General features: G+C 38.5%; 1 protein-coding gene across 2 annotated transcripts; it reads right to left on the reverse strand.

Moving 5' to 3' along the window:
• Positions 1-5,762: 5,762 nt before the first annotated feature.
• On the reverse strand, positions 5,763-13,857 carry LOC143863946 (alcohol-forming fatty acyl-CoA reductase-like). Of its 2 annotated transcripts, none has more exons than XM_077374748.1 (10): positions 13,731-13,857; positions 13,530-13,633; positions 13,187-13,389; positions 12,988-13,088; positions 12,567-12,759; positions 11,256-11,417; positions 10,917-10,998; positions 8,063-8,329; positions 7,024-7,151; positions 5,763-6,165 (listed from the first exon to the last, which is right to left on the reverse strand). In XM_077374748.1, exons 1-10 carry the CDS (start codon positions 13,819-13,821, stop codon positions 6,012-6,014), a joined length of 1,485 nt encoding a protein of 494 aa, XP_077230863.1. In that variant the 5' UTR covers positions 13,822-13,857; the 3' UTR covers positions 5,763-6,011. The 2 variants fall into 2 exon arrangements, 1 of the variants encoding a protein (XP_077230863.1); XR_013241042.1 differs by having other exon boundaries at positions 6,145-6,165; positions 7,024-7,936.
• Positions 13,858-15,678: the final 1,821 nt, after the last annotated feature.

Genomic DNA, 15,678 nt, shown 5'->3' on the forward strand with positions numbered 1-15,678 from the left:
CCACAAATTTGCCTATTTTTGCCCTACACTTTTGGAGGGGTTAGGATGATTCAATGGAGCTGATTTTTGGTACACACCCTATCTATAATAGGGCCTTGCAAATGAATGCTTTGGATCCTCACAGAAATTGTGGGACTCATGTGATTGGTGCACTCAAGCGCACCATTTGATGTGAGAGCTCAAGCGCACGAACACATTCCTCATATATATATATATATATATATATATATATAGAGAGAGAGAGAGAGAGAGAGAGAGAGAGAGACTTTTCCTAGACACTGGCGTAGGTAGCGTTTCCAACGCACTACTTACCAGCCGTCGGATGTGTTTCATCCTATGCGTCCATTCAAAAGTTAAGGAAATGGGGCGAAAACCCAAAATCACTGGTCGCTGGTCTCTCCCTCCTCCAAGCAGATTTTCCGTCGGAGCATGTAAATAATTTCAATGCAAAAAATCCTTTCGTAGACTGCCTCCAAAAATCAAGGAATGAAGCATCTGTTGATGGGTCAAGGTATCAAATATAAAATTTGGAAATTTCTCATTTAGAGGTACACACTTTTAATTTTATTTTAATTTACCGGTTCTTGCTAAATACATGTCCATGCTGACATTTCTTCGAGTGTACTGGTTGTTGATACGACCACTTGAGCAAGGATGGGGCCGTGGAAAAATATTTGGTAGGTCCCAGAAATGATGTGAAGAGTAGATGGTTTAGGGTATTTTATGATGATTCCGATGGTGTGACTGTCAAATGCGATTGTGCTAAGTTTGAAAGGGAGGGGATCTTATGCAAACATATCCTTCGTATTATGGATACGAAACAATTGAAGAAGGTACCCGACCATTATATGTTGAGGAGATGGTCTATTCAGGCAATGTATCAAGTAGAGGGTACGATATCTACAAGGCCACAAGTAGGTAGTAGCATGAATCCGTTTCAGAGGTGGTGCCTAATCTCAAGATGGTAACGACTGGTTGATGGACCATTTTGAAGTAGGTGGTGAATGCATGCCAGCTTCTTTAAATGAGAGTAGAAGTGGGGACTGCATATTGTCATCTTTGGTTGAGATTATAAGAAGTTGGGGACCGTATGCTTTATGATTAGAGGTTCTTTGTTTATTTTTCAAGCTTACTTTCTCAATTTTTATAGTCACATCATGTGCACTCATTGTTCTAAAATGAATATGGAGATAAATATTAGCATTGCCGCATACTCTCTCTTTTTCCACTCTTTTTCCAAACACATCTATTTTTACATATACTTGACTATAAGGGGTTAAACCACATAAAAACGTGTAACAATGGATGCTCTAGATCTTTGAAGGAGGTAGACACCATGAACATCTATTTTGTTTGAAAAAAAAAAATCACTTTGGCTTACTTTGTTCGAAGATCCAAACCATTCATTCGTTGCGACCCAATGTTAATAGGCCTTGCCCAAAAAAAAAAAAAACATTTCCCTAAGATGATCCTAACTCTACGATTAGTGGAGATTCATATATGGTGTCGTCGTATTAGACCGGAGGGTTAGGATGATTGAGTTGATTTTTGGAGCACAAACTATTTACGTTGAAAAGTGAATAAGACAAAATCTGTTGAAAACTGAGCCTGTGCGGCTGTTTTCTCATGGAACAACCGACCTGCGAAATGTCTTCTACAATAGTCCTTAGCAAATCCCTCATAAATTCTATTCTATATAATTTCTTTGCCAAAAGAGAACTGATAATTTCGCCCTTTTCGTCCCCAGTCCAGCCCCTCTAGTGTATTTATGATTCTCTTTTTACACCACAAGGGGGTGGACCGGGGAAGAAAGGATGGAAAATTTATCATTTTCCCCAAAAGTGAAAATTTATCATTAATAGTCATGGATAATTATGAGGATGATATCCTTCCGAATGGGATTAGAGAATTCCTACTATTCTCTTTCTTTCTCTCAATTGAAGAAATAATTGGAAAATAAAACAGCAAGTACAAAAATGAGTAATAACCCCCGGTAGAGGCTGGTACGATTCAATTCAACATTTTGTTCGTTCGAGTTTGATTGTGTCGTAGATCTATAATTCAGATTAGTTTCCTGAACCAGAATTGGGGAGGGGGTGGGAGGGGAGTGTCGGTATTGGAAATGTCCCTAGTTTCCCGTGGCAATCCATATTGGCTTGGCATAACATAACAACACATTGATGCCATTTTTTGGCCCCGCTTTAGCCTATTAGTCATGTCTCACTGTGGGTCTCACTACCATACCAAACCCTCCCTCCAGTCACCTCGTTCCCTTGCTTTTCCATTGCTTTGATCCTCTATATCTGAAACCATCCTTAATTAAGTGGAGAATTCCTTAAAGATGATATACCACTGCTGAAGAACACCCTTTTCACTCAATAACATGCAGATGTTTGGGCGGAGTACCAACCAACGATGCGGGGTAAAGGCAATAGGGGAGCGATGCTCAACATAGTAGGATCCACTACAGCGTCTAGAAATTGGTTAATCGGTAAAGATACATGTACTTGGTGTCCCGCCCAAGAAAGAGACCTAAGTCCTAGTAACCCCGCTAAGTGGTGATTCAACATAGATTCTACATCTTGGAACCAAGCCAATTTTGAAGCAACTTTGTGATAATGGAACCAACTAGCAAAAAGCATTAAGCCTGCAAAGACCAATGCGCCAATTGCGGTGCAATAGAGTTGTACGAAGCAGAAGCGAAAATGTCAGGTTGAGTAATGCAAACATTGGTGAGAATCCAATGCCCCGAAAACCTAAGGGTTCCTCCGCAAGGTTCGTCCATGGAGGGTGAGTCAGGGCCTAAGATCAGGACGTGGGAGGAATCGTCCATAGATGATTGAACCATTGTATGCCCTGAGAATGATATGAGGTGTTCGGAAATGGTTGAAGTAGTTGAATAGGAGGATCACTATGACTATAGCGTCAAATTTATTAAATTGTCAATGGATGGTGGTTGAATTTCAGTTCCCTAACTTAATGCGGCATGCGGTCCAAAAGACTTTTTTGCCCTCAAATGCATATGAAGGGTAGACAAATGTCATCATCTTCTCTAATTTTTTTCCATTTTTTCATCTCTACCACCGCCGACGACCATCGTTGCAACTCGAAAGAGGAGGAAGAAGAAAAAGAAGAGAAAGAAGAAGAAGAGAAGGAGAAAAGAAGGAAAAAGAAGAAGCGACACCGGAAAAAATGGAAAGCGTCGGAAAAACTAGAACGTGCTAGAAAATGGACAAGAATGAAAGTTGGGGTCGATTTGATACACTCTACCCTGGCATGAGTTACCATTGTAAAATTTGGGGACAATCCGAAGGTCAAATAGAAACGCTCTAACCTTAGGGACATTTCGTCCATTAACCCTAATGGGTATGATTGAAATTGTGGGATTTAAAAGTGGATAAATATGGAAATTCACCTTAATCTAGTTAGTAGCTATAAAAGATCATTAACTCCTATAGCTCATAACTTTTCTTCGGAGAAAACCCTAGAGAGAACTGAAGAAGGAACCCTAGAAGAGGAAGGAGAGTCTCCCGAAGGAGATTCTTAGCATGGAGAAAATGATCTTCGAGGTAAGCGATATATTGATCATTGGCTTAGGTAAAGAATCATGCAAACTTATTAAAGAACAATGATTAGGGATGATCATCAATGTGTGAAATAGTTGGCCTTAACTCTTTGGTACTTTCGATGAATTTTGGGCACGTGGATATCTTAGTATTGCCAAGATTCTGACGAAGGCCGATCTCAAATTGAGGAAAAAGGGTATTGGAAACTAAGGATGTTGATCTGGAATTATTTTTTGTCAATTATATGTTGAAAACTCAAGACTTTGGAGAAAAACTGCATGAAACAGAGGAAAAACTCGCATTTCGGAGAAAATCAGAATTGTTGATTCGGTCGAACAAATGTAGTGATCAGTCGACCGAACCCGAGTGTGTTGATTAAACTAGCCATGCATTGGTTTTTTCTATCTGCCGATGGAGCTATGGCACTAGAACTAAACAGGATACCCTACCTTTCTGTAGGGTTGTGGCACTGGCACGTGGTCACGTAGATCAGTCAAATGCGCACTTGTGGGATTACCCGTGGTACCTATGATATCATTACCTGGCAGTGGGGCTGTGGCACTAGCCATGACCACGTTAGACCAATCACATCTGCCTGTCAAAGGAGTTGTAGCACTGACCGTGGTGAAAGCTAATGGACACAATTGATTGTTAAAGGACTTTTGGTATAAAATGCATGGTTGTTATGTTGGCGTTTTTTTAGTGTGGCCCACATTGTTGAGTCCCACATAAGTGAAAAACGTTAGTTTTTCCTATTCACAGTAGTGTTAGTCATGAAGGAGTCTTAGTGATAAATCCCAAGTGTTTTAAACTTGTGAAACACTAAGGTGTTTGTAGTGTGGAAGGACACATACGTGTGATCCAAAATCCTATAAATGTATGTGTTTAAGTTTGATAGGAACACACATACGTTTATAGCTAAAGTTCCATATTAAAGAGAGGGTCCCTAATCTGAGAGGAAAAGAGTGCATGTGTTTCCATCAATCGAGCCTTAAGGTCCCTACTTACACTGTACATAGTTAAGGGCTTACGGTTAGGAGGGAGGGAGGGAGTGAGAGAGTTTTCAAATGCGGCTTGTCTTTTTTAGTAGGGTTTTTTTTAGGGCAGTGATAAATCGACTCCCAAATATCTTAAATCGACTCCCTATGTGTCTTTCTCTCTCCTCTGGTTAGAGAGAGAAAGAGGAGAGAGATAGACACATGGGGGGTCGATTTAAGATATATGGGAGTCGATTTATCACTCCCCTTTTTTAATTACTTTAATGAATACCCCTTTTAATTAGACATAAATGAGTGAAAATAAGAAGGGCATTTTTGTACAATGGTGCTCTCCATTCAGATCTAGGACGCTCCATCGAATTTGTTAGTCTGTGTTATGATCTCTAGCGTCGGGCACTATCTATGGCTAGCCGCCTCTCCATTAGTCGACCTCCGAACATGTTGATGTCGAGCCAGAAGACCTCCACACAGTCCAAGATCTCATCTATCATCTCAAAGAATCTCCTAGGGTGAAGGTGTCTCCTATCCGACCATCTTACTACATTGAAGGAATCACCATCCACAATGAGAGTATCCATATCTTCTAAACCGTTAATCTGATGCTTGAAGGATAACTCTATATTGCACCTCATTAGAATCCTTGATTCCAATAAGACCCGAAAAGGCCCATTTGGTTGAGTCAGCCTCATCTCCGAGAAAACACCCAATGCCCACCGGACCGACATAGCCCATGCTACTTCCATTGAAGTAGAGGCTTCCGGAAAATAAATTTTAAAAAGTTGAATTTTGTTGCAGGAGTATATGAAGCTCCTTTTAAATGGTTCGGGAGTCCATGCAAAGTTGCAGGAGCAGACGATTTACCCTTCTCATTATTCTATTCGAAGTTGTAGGAATATATGATTTACCCCTCTCAAGTAGTGTATACAAATTTGGAGGAATGCACATGGTTGGAGATTTTATGCAAACTTGGAAGAATATATGCTTTTTCCTGTTTTTACCCCTTCCAAATAGTTCTAACATTATGAAACATCTTTCTTTGCTAAACATTAGCAACAATGTTATGTTTGATTCTTGTGGTATATGATGCTTTTGAATTTGATAACAAGATGTGAGAGAGAGAGAGAGAGAGAGAGAGAGAGAGAGAGAGAGAGAGAGAGAGAGAGAGACTTTAGATAAAATGATCATTATCTCGGGAGAGTTGAAAAGAAAATGAATTTCCACAAATCTTGATTGGTTACTGTCACATCCTAAACAATGGTTACATAGAGCACTTAGGGGATAAGCAAGAAAAGTTAAAGATAATTGAAGAAGATAAAGATAAGAATAATCTTATTTAAACTTAAATACCTAATCTAAATCTAGTTGCCTAATCTGAAAAACAATCTAATGGCCAGATCTTATTCTAACAAGATTGAATGCATGACTTCACACAATCATGTTACTTTTTTCATTTGAATAGATGCTTTACAACACCCGGGATGTGAATTTTCATGAAATATTCTTCCCAATCGATGCACTTGGGGTCGAAACAAAACATCTCATCTACCACACCATTATCTTTCATTGCCATCCTCAACTTCTCTGAGTTCAAGTCGTCAAACCTGCCAAACATGGGTAGGAACATAAGCGCTAAATAATTTTGAGAACATGAGTATCCAATCATTTTAGATATCTAACTTAAACAAAGAAGAAGAATATGGGTTTTTTTGGATATCTTTAAAATAATTTGCATATAATCTTATATTCAAATCGTTTTGAAAGTAATCACGATTACTTGCAAATAATCACTACAAGAAATACCCATATTGAACTCATTTCTATATGTGGACTCTCCCCTCAACTGTGTAGATGTATTTAATTATAACATCTCCAAGAGGTGGGGCTCTGCGGGGTGGGTTGGGCACGGGTCGTCAATTATTGGCTGTAGATAATTACAGCATCTCCAGACAATACACTGTGGGGTTGGGGATTTATTACATTCAAGAAGAAAAGTGTAATATGATGAGAGGGAGGTGTAATATGATGAGAGGGGGGTTCGTAGTTAACATATGTTGTGTTGGGGTTCGGTGTGTAGCTCAATGGTTGAGCTCCATTTCACTCCAAAAAAGTTGGTCTTAGTAAAAATTGACATCATTCTTTTTATACCCAAACAATTTTTTCAAGGATTTTGCTAGGGACCATCTCATAAGGCATTTGGTCGGCTGTTGCATGAGAGAGCAGCCACCTCAGATGAATTAAATGAATAAGACAAAATCTGAGTCTATGTGGCTGCTCTATCATGCAATAGACACTCCCGCAAAATGCCTTCTGGGATGGTCCCTGGCAAATCTCTTTTTTCAAATATTTCATTCTTAGAAACATGAAATTAGGGAATCATTCCAAAAAATGGTTAACAAATGCAATCTTTACTAGCATCTTAATAATTGTCAATTGCAATAGGGAGTAGAAAGTAGACATACCTTCCTTTGAAAAACAAGTATGGTTTGTACAGATGGATCAAACGCATGGTGAAGTTGTACCTTCGACGGAGACCATTGTATAGATGATCGAAATGCTTGCAAAATACTGCATTCGCTAATCCCAAGCCCTAAAGAGAAAACTCAACATAAAAACAGGCATTAAAAGGGACCATTAATATGGAGACTACCAGTTATGACCATCACTTCTTAGTAAGGGTGCCACTTGGGCCAAGATGGGTCGGGTTGAGTCCAACCCTAGCCCAACCAAGGTTGTATTTTGCCAACCCTAATTGTCCTATCGGTGGCTTTTGTTTGACGACCAATCATTCAATCTGTTCAGAACCCTTATTGGAGTGATTTCGTGTCTACTTTTTGAGTCTTTTTGAGTAGGTTTTTTTAAATTAATTTAACGAAATACCCCTTATAAGTTATAATTAGACATAAATCAATGAAAATATGAAGGGCATTTTCGTACAATGGTGCTCTCCATTCGGATCTAGGACACCCCATCAAATTTGTGAGTCTGTGTTATGATCTCTACCGCTGGGCACCATCTATGGCTAGCCGCCTCTCCAGTATTAGTCAACCTCCGAACATGTTGATGTTGAGCAAGATGACCTCCACATAGTCCAAGATCTCATCTAACATCTCAGAGAAACTCCAAGGGTGAAGATGTCTCTTATCCAACCATCTTACCACATTGATGGAATCACCCTCCACAATGACGGTGTCCATATCTTCTCAAACTGTTAATCTGATGCTTGAAGTTATGGCTCTAACTTCCGCGTCATTAGAATCCTTGATTCCAATAAGACCCGAAAAGGCCCATTTGGCTGAGTCAGCCTTTCATCTTCCAGAACACCCAATGCCCATCGCACCGGCATAGCCCATGCTAGATCCATCGAAGTAGAGGCTTCCCGGAAAAAAAATTAAGAGGTTGAATTTTTTGGCCAAATCATGATTGTTGATGACTAATCGCTATATATTTTACAGATTATGAATTTATAGGTAAAAAAGTCACATCCTTGCAAAAACAAACCTTGAGTGGTAGCATGTAACGTAGAGTCATGTATAGCCAAAAGGTATCCATGGCATTGAAGATTGTTGTCCTAGAAACCCTGATGGGCCTTCCATCGTCTGTGATGCATGGGTTCTTAGAAAAGTAGTGGTACATATTATCCCCAAGCTTGGGGATACTGTAAGGATTTTGCACAGACGAACCAATGTGGTAGATGAATATGGAGGGTTGTCTTGAATGAGCCGCCATGCTTACTATCATAGCATTTACCACCATGTCTCCTGGGATCTGTATCAGATTGCAAAAGTGATGTCAAAACCCATAAGTTTACCATTACAAGAAAGAGAAAATGGTTCCTACACATATGTGTAGAGAGTTCTCTACACACTAGCTTAAAATACAGTGGGGGCCCACATTGTTTGGGTGATCCAAGCCATCCATTTTAAAGGCCCTCACATAGATAGGGTGTCTACAAAAAATCAAATCCATAGGATCATCCCAACCCTACGATTTGTGGAGGTAAAATGGATGTCTTTAAACCTTCACAAATTAGTCCATTTTTTGCCTCCATAGTTCGAATGGTTAGGATGATCCTATGGATCTGATTTTTTGTGGACACCCTATCTATGTGAGGGCCTTAAAAATAATGGTTTGGATCACCCAAATAATGTGGCCCCCACTGTATTTTAAACTAGTGTGTAGATAACTTATCTACACATGTGTGTAGGAACCGTTTTCTCGAAAGAAAAAGAAAAACTCCTTTTACGGATGGAGTAATTTCCGTCTCCAATAATTGAAAATTAGCGATAGACTTTTAAAATCCATCTCTAATAATACTCTAGGCCGGTGGTGGAGTTTTAGAAACTGTGGTGAAAGGTATATTTTTATAATTTTAATGTTTTTATTTTTATATATTTTAATAGGATTTGCTAGGGACCATCACAGAAGACATTTCACGGATGGGCTGTTGCATCGCGAAATGCCTTCTTCGATGGTTACTAGCAAATCCCTATTTTAATATAAAAAATTATGTTTAATATTATTATTAGACTGATTTAAAAAAATCATCGCCAAAATCTCTATTTCTTGGAGTGTACTGTTTGTGAACATTAATTACCTTTTAATATTTTCTAACAAGATGCAAATGGGTACTATCCATTAATTTATAGTGATAGATGTCTTATATTATGTAACTGTAATTTTGGTGTTTTTAATGAGTAGCTATATCCTCCAAGGGGCTCCGATTTGGGGTCACCAAGGTTTAAAATTTCAGCTTCGGTACCGGTTTCGGACCCTCGAATTTCGAAATTTCGAAATCTGGTACATAACCCGAAATGATTATTTTATTTGATATTAAATTTCGGTTGAAATTTTGGTAAAATATTAAATTAATATTAAAAAAACAGTTTTTTTTGGTCAAATTTCGGAAAAACCAAAATTTCGACCGAAATTTAGACCGAAATTCCGAAATTTCGGCGGAAATAAATGACCGTTTCGGTTTTGGTCAATTTCAGTGTCAGTCTCCACCGAATTTCGGATTTCGGTCGAAATTTAAAACCATGGGGTCACATGGAGCAATTTCAATTTCTATGGTTTTGAAGGAGAGATAAGCTTGTAACTATAACTAGGTAGAAATCTTCTCATCTACTTAGTGTATGTACGCACATTGCCAAGCAATCTAAATGTTTCCACTATGTGTTTCTGTTTTATTTTCTTTACTGTTTTTGTAATTTGATCCGGATTTACGATCACAACATTTCTTATTTTATTAGTGACATTAAGTACCTGTCTCCTATTTTTGTTTTTTCACATGCAACTTATGTAAGAAGATGAAAGATCCCGCATCAGAAAGGGAGGAAAAGTTACTGGGCTATATATGTGGATTTTTCCTCTTCCTGTGTAGACACGTTTTCAGCGGAAAAAACAAATCCAGGGAGAGCTGCGGCCTAGAACCGGACAATATCTACATGGATGGTTGGGGTGTTACAAATATGGTATCAGAGCCGTACCTCCTCTAGTATGATGTGCCAACGAGGACATTGGGCCCTTTAAGGGGGGTGGATTGTAATAGTCCCACATCGGAAGCGGAGTGCGAAAGTTCCTAGGTTATATGTTGTAGACCCCCATTCCCTGTGTAGACGCGTTTCTGTGGAAAAGCAAAACCGGGGAGGGCTGCGGTCTAGAACCGGACAATATCTACATGGCCACATCGGAACCGGAGAGCTAAAGTTCATGGGTTATGTGTAGACCCTCACATTCCCTGTGTAGACGTGTTTTCAGCATTTGCAAGGGACGGGCCCCGCGGAGTGGGCCGGACACGGTTAGTGTTGCTGGAAAACATAACCGGGAAGGGTAGATGACCCAGAACTGGACAATATCTACATAGTGAGGTCGGGGCGTAACAGAACACACACAAACTATTGAGTTACGTGGCTTGAATTCAACCTGGTTGGATCCTAAAATGTGTGACCTGACCCACTATTTAACTGAGTTGGACCCAGTTCAGGTAAGCTTGTTTTGACCCACTTAATTTGTATAAGGGGTTTTAGGGCTTATTTTGCATCCTAGCTTTTCAGAAAGGGTGCGGAGGGTGTATTAGTGTTTCTGGGTGGGTTTGGTGAGAGTTACCAATTTCCTCTTGTAATCTCCAATTCCTATAGTGGATTTTCTCGTAGCCTCTACCGTCGATGTAAGCTTTATGCCGAACCACATAAACCTTTGTGTCTTCATGTGTTGCTTGTGTTTGCCTGTTTCATTTTGCTTTGCCATTGAAATTGCATGTTGCTATTGTGGGTTTTTTTCACAACACAAACTATAACGTACAAATGTGTCATACATTCATAAATAAGAAAGGAAGCATATGGAGGAAACTTACTACATCGAGAATCTCCCTATGTGCCGCCGGTATGCATCTCAACCTCCCCTTACCATAACTCACAATAAAGCTATCAATGGTTCTGCAGTTACCCAAAGTACATAAAGTATGATTAGCAAGGCATTCTACCTAAATACCAACATTTTCTTGATTTCTCTACATGTGATGGTAACCTCTTTCCAGTGTTGAATGTCATTGAATTCATCAAATTAGAGTTATAATTAAGTGAAGAATATGCAAGGGGTGAAGTTTACAAGAAGAACCCAAGGAAATAACTTCTTTTGTAAAAATAAGAGAGATTTCCGGAGCAACAATCTCTATAAATCCCTTTTAAGTTACCTGCTGCCTTCAATCCACCCAGGGAAAGGCTCTCTATAAGTGCTTGTTATGATAGTTGGGCGTATGATGACTAGAGGTACATTTTCTCTAAATCGTCCAAGAAGCATTTCTCCCATCGCCTTTGTAAAAACATAGGTATTTGGCCAACCAAAGAATCGAGCCCTGAAAGAAATAAAGGGGCAGAGATGGAGAAACAAATGGAATAATTAAACGGCATATAGCTTGTTTGGGAAGAATTAATTGGCAAATTCTTGAACTAGTTACTATACGTTGAGCAATATTCATCCCATAGGCATTTCCAAAATAGGCAGCATACTTGAATTCAATGACTTTAGGTTGAGCCATAGACCTATAGTTAATTAGTCATCCGATAGATATTTTGGAGTGGAAAGAAAAATCCAAACATCATGGTCGCGGGATAGCCAAAGATTTCATGAATTTGTGCAGTAACAAATGACGCATTTGTACCATTAAGCGTGCTATGTAATCATGAAAAAACTTTATGAAATTTTCATATGTAAGTAGTTATGAGCAAGGTTTTAAATTTCGACCGAAATCCGAAATTTCGGATATGTCGGTCAACACCGAAAGCAAAACGTTCCAAAACCGAAATTCCCGAAAGGTTTTATTGTGTAGGTAAATGAATAACAAGAAAAAAGAAAGAAAGAAAGAAATGTAACAATCCCATTATGTACCACGCATATACTTTAAAGTTATGGTTTCTCTTTTTAAACAATGTTTTGACTTTTCCTTAAATTTCTTTATAAACAATGTTTTAACTTTTTCCTAAATTAGTGTAGATAAGTTATCTACACGCTAGCTTAAAATACAGTGGGGGCCACATTGTTTGGGTGATCCAAAGAATTCAATTGATTGGCCCTCACATAGATAGGGTGTGCCCAAAAAAATCAGTTCCGTAGGATCATCCCAACCCTACGAATTGTGGAGGTAAAATAGACGTTAATAAACCTTCACAAATCTTTCCATTTTTTGCTTCCACGGTTCGAATTGTTAGAATGATCCTATGGAGCCGATTTTTTGGGCACACCCTATCTATGTGAGGGCCCATCAAATGAATGCTTTGGATCACCCAAACATTGTGGCCCCCACTATATTTTAAGCTAGTGTGTAGATAACATCTACACTAGTGTGTCTCTGTAGCTACTTCATTTAGTTTTATGTATTACAAAATTTCATATTTTTCACAACGATTCATTTACTGGGACCAACAATTCTTGATCAATTCTGTTTTTAGAAACATTGATCTTAATATTTGCAATCTTTGGTGGATCCAAGTTGAGTTTTTCAAACCTTTGGATTCCAAGTTCTTTCATAGCAATTGTTTCTGCTTTTCTCTCAGCTCCATCATCACGAAGTTCCATCAATCTTTCCTTTGCCAATTTCATCTCTGCTTCAATGTCTAAACCCATGCTTCCATTTAGTGTTTCACCCATGTTAAAAGGTTTCTCTAATATGAGTCCTGCCTTTTCCCCAGCAACATACGCTAGAACACCATATGAAATTTGATTCATTAGAGGGCTGAAAGATCAAACTTCGAAAAGAAACTAATTCCTAATTACAAAAAAATAAGATAAAGAGGTGTGAAGCGAAGGAAATATAGAGAAATGGAGCAGGAGAAAATAGAGCTTCAAGAATAAGATGAGAGAGAGAGAGAGAGAGAGAGAGAGAGAGAGAGAGAGAGAGAGAGAGAGAGAGAGAGAGAGAGACTCACCAGTTGAAATATGGAGAAGCATCTCTAGTTTCACACATTTCTTTGCAAACTTCAAAACGTGCTTAGCTCCCATTGTGTTAGTAACCAAGGACACATCATATCTATAAGTCAATAATTTAAAAAAAATAGTAATTAGTAATTTGAAAAGAAAAAAAAGAGAAGAAAATGGTTTCATTAACTGTTTGTTATCCATCATCACCTCTCATCAAAGTTTGTAGTAGCAGCTACATTTACAACAACATTGATTTCTCTCCACATTTCTTCCTTGAGACTATTCTCCTCTATTCCCAAGTTCTCATAAGCAATATCCCCTGCAAGAGGAGTCACCTTGTCCCATATAAATGAATAAAAACTCTTACCATATTTCTCTCTCAGTACCCTAAACACCTCCTTCTCCATAACCTGACAATAAAACAAAGTTAAGATATGATACCTAACATCTTGGTGCAAGTGATATTGAATTGCCTCCTTGAAGCCACTTGATTGATAGAGGAGTAAAGAAAGTACATATATTATATAGAGAAGTAAGGGTAGTGGCATACATCATTTTGCAAGCGCTGCTTAGCAGTCTCATCTTTTGTGGGTCTTATAAGAAGAAAAAGCCTCTTCACATGAGGTTGAACTCTAAGTAGTTTCTCCACAAAAACTATACATTCATTTGACAGGAAAACATATCAGTACATTTGGGTGATAATGAAGAGGCGAGAAATGAGAAAGAAGATAAAAAAGAGTGAGGAACATACTTTTTGCTAGAAAGCCAGTAGAACCAGTGACTAAGATGCTTTTGTTCTCCAAGGATTGTAAAATACACCCCAAATCCATTTGGAAATCCATTTCAGAGTAAATAATATGTAAAGCTAAAGCCCTCAATGAAGAAAGGTATGTTGTGTCACTCGAATGTGAGTAATGTATTTATACAAGCAAGTAGGATGATGTGGCACAAGAAAGTGGATAGTTATGCGTTGAGAGAAAAAAAAAAAAAAAAAAAAGGGTGAGAGAGAGAGAGAGAGATGTATTCTCCTCTGTGATGTAAGGGTTAAAACTTGTTCGTTTATCCAACATTCATCCACTCATGCTGGTGAATGTTGTTAAACGAACAGGTTAAGTCATATAATTAACGCTTAAACTAAACCGACTGAGGAATAGTTATTCACCAGTGTTCACCAACTACGTATTTTTTAATCTTGGGAAATTAAGCTATAGTCAATACTATAGAGACTCTCTCTCTCTCTACCGTTAAAAAAAAAACTAGAGAGAGAGAAAGCGAGCTAGTTGATCGTAAATAACCAAAAAAGGCTTAAAACTTGGATATTAAATTATGAACAAGATTAATATGCCCACCATTTATAAAGGAGTGCATCTAGTAATACTAAGGGAACATGTGCCACTGTTTTGCATGTCTTACTTTTCCCTGTGGCAATTGGGTAAAGACGTCGTGTTGCGGAAAAAAAAAATGAATTTTTGCCAACTAGTCCCTGCTGTGTAAAATTATTGCTAAATAATGCTTAAGAATTCAATTAGTCTCTATTTTGGAAAATAGTTGGCATACCATCCAAAAAATTAAAGAATCGCGGTTACTTTATTCCATTAAACATTCGTAGCATCTTTGCTGATGTCTTTATAAAAGCACAAGGACAGGCCAATTTCCGCTTCATTCTAGTCAAGTTGGGTGTCAAGAATCTTCACGCTCCAACTTGAGGGGGCGTACTGGAAATATTCTCTAAATGGCACCGGCGTATAGATGGAAATTGGAAATTGCAATTCATGCATAAAGATAGAAGTGATAATTGCAATCTTTCATATTGCATTTACCTCAGGATTCATGGAACTTTTCGAACGTTTCCTTCACATAGATGGAAACGTTTTCTACATATGGATGGAAGAAATAGATCACAGACTCCATAGAAGCCTATCAAATGTGAGGGCCTATCAAATGAATGGTTTGGATCACCAAAACAATGTGGGCCCATTGTATTTTAAGCCGGCAGTGTAGCTAAATTAGCTACACTAGTGTGTAGCTTCACTTTCATATATATATATATATATATATATATATATATATATATATATATATATAGAGAGAGAGAGAGAGAGAGAGAGAGAGAGAGAGAGAAAGAGAGAGAGAGAGAGAAAACGGTTTCTACACAGGGTGTCCACAAAAAATCAGCTCCATAGGATCATCCCAACCCTACGATTTGTGGAGGTAAAATCCATTTTTTGCCTACACGGTTCAAAGGGTTAGGATGATCCTATGAAGATGATTTTTTGGGCGCACCCTATTCACATTACTATGCTTACTAGATATGTTATGCACATATTTATATTTCCCAATACGAACTACTTGGGTAGTGTGTATTGGGAAAAGTACACGTAATTGAATGTAAGGAGAGGGTATTGGCATTATTTTTGTCATAGCAGATCAATTTGAGTTACATGTCAAACAAACGGTTCATATCATTTGAAGGTGGTTTAGTTACGGCATACTCATTGGTGCACCTCATCTTATTACAATGAGGTCGAGCCCTACTGAAATATTCTTCCCTCTCACTTACCCTCTAACGCATTCGCCCCTTGATAACTGGAACAGTGGGAAACTTTAACGCTTTTTGACATCAAATCACCTTTAAAATGGGGCTAAATGCGTACTACAGGGGGAGGGGGGTGAAAATATCATTGCCCGCCCTTGAGCGA

The sequence above is a fragment of the Tasmannia lanceolata genome, unplaced genomic scaffold, assembly GCF_043159265.1.
Source record: "Tasmannia lanceolata isolate RefF3 unplaced genomic scaffold, GAP_Taslan_0.1 ptg000044l, whole genome shotgun sequence".
Taxonomy (NCBI): Eukaryota; Viridiplantae; Streptophyta; class Magnoliopsida; order Canellales; family Winteraceae; genus Tasmannia; species Tasmannia lanceolata.

Coding starts and splice junctions, on each gene's coding strand:
- LOC143863946 (XM_077374748.1), bottom strand. CDS start 13,821: ATGGATTTCCAAATGGATTTGGGGTGTATTTTACAATCCTTGGAGAAC. Junction 13,390..13,529: donor AGCAGCGCTTGCAAAATGAT/GTATGCCACTAC, acceptor TTTTATTGTCAG/GTTATGGAGAAGGAGGTGTT. Junction 13,089..13,186: donor ACTACAAACTTTGATGAGAG/GTGATGATGGAT, acceptor ATTGACTTATAG/ATATGATGTGTCCTTGGTTA.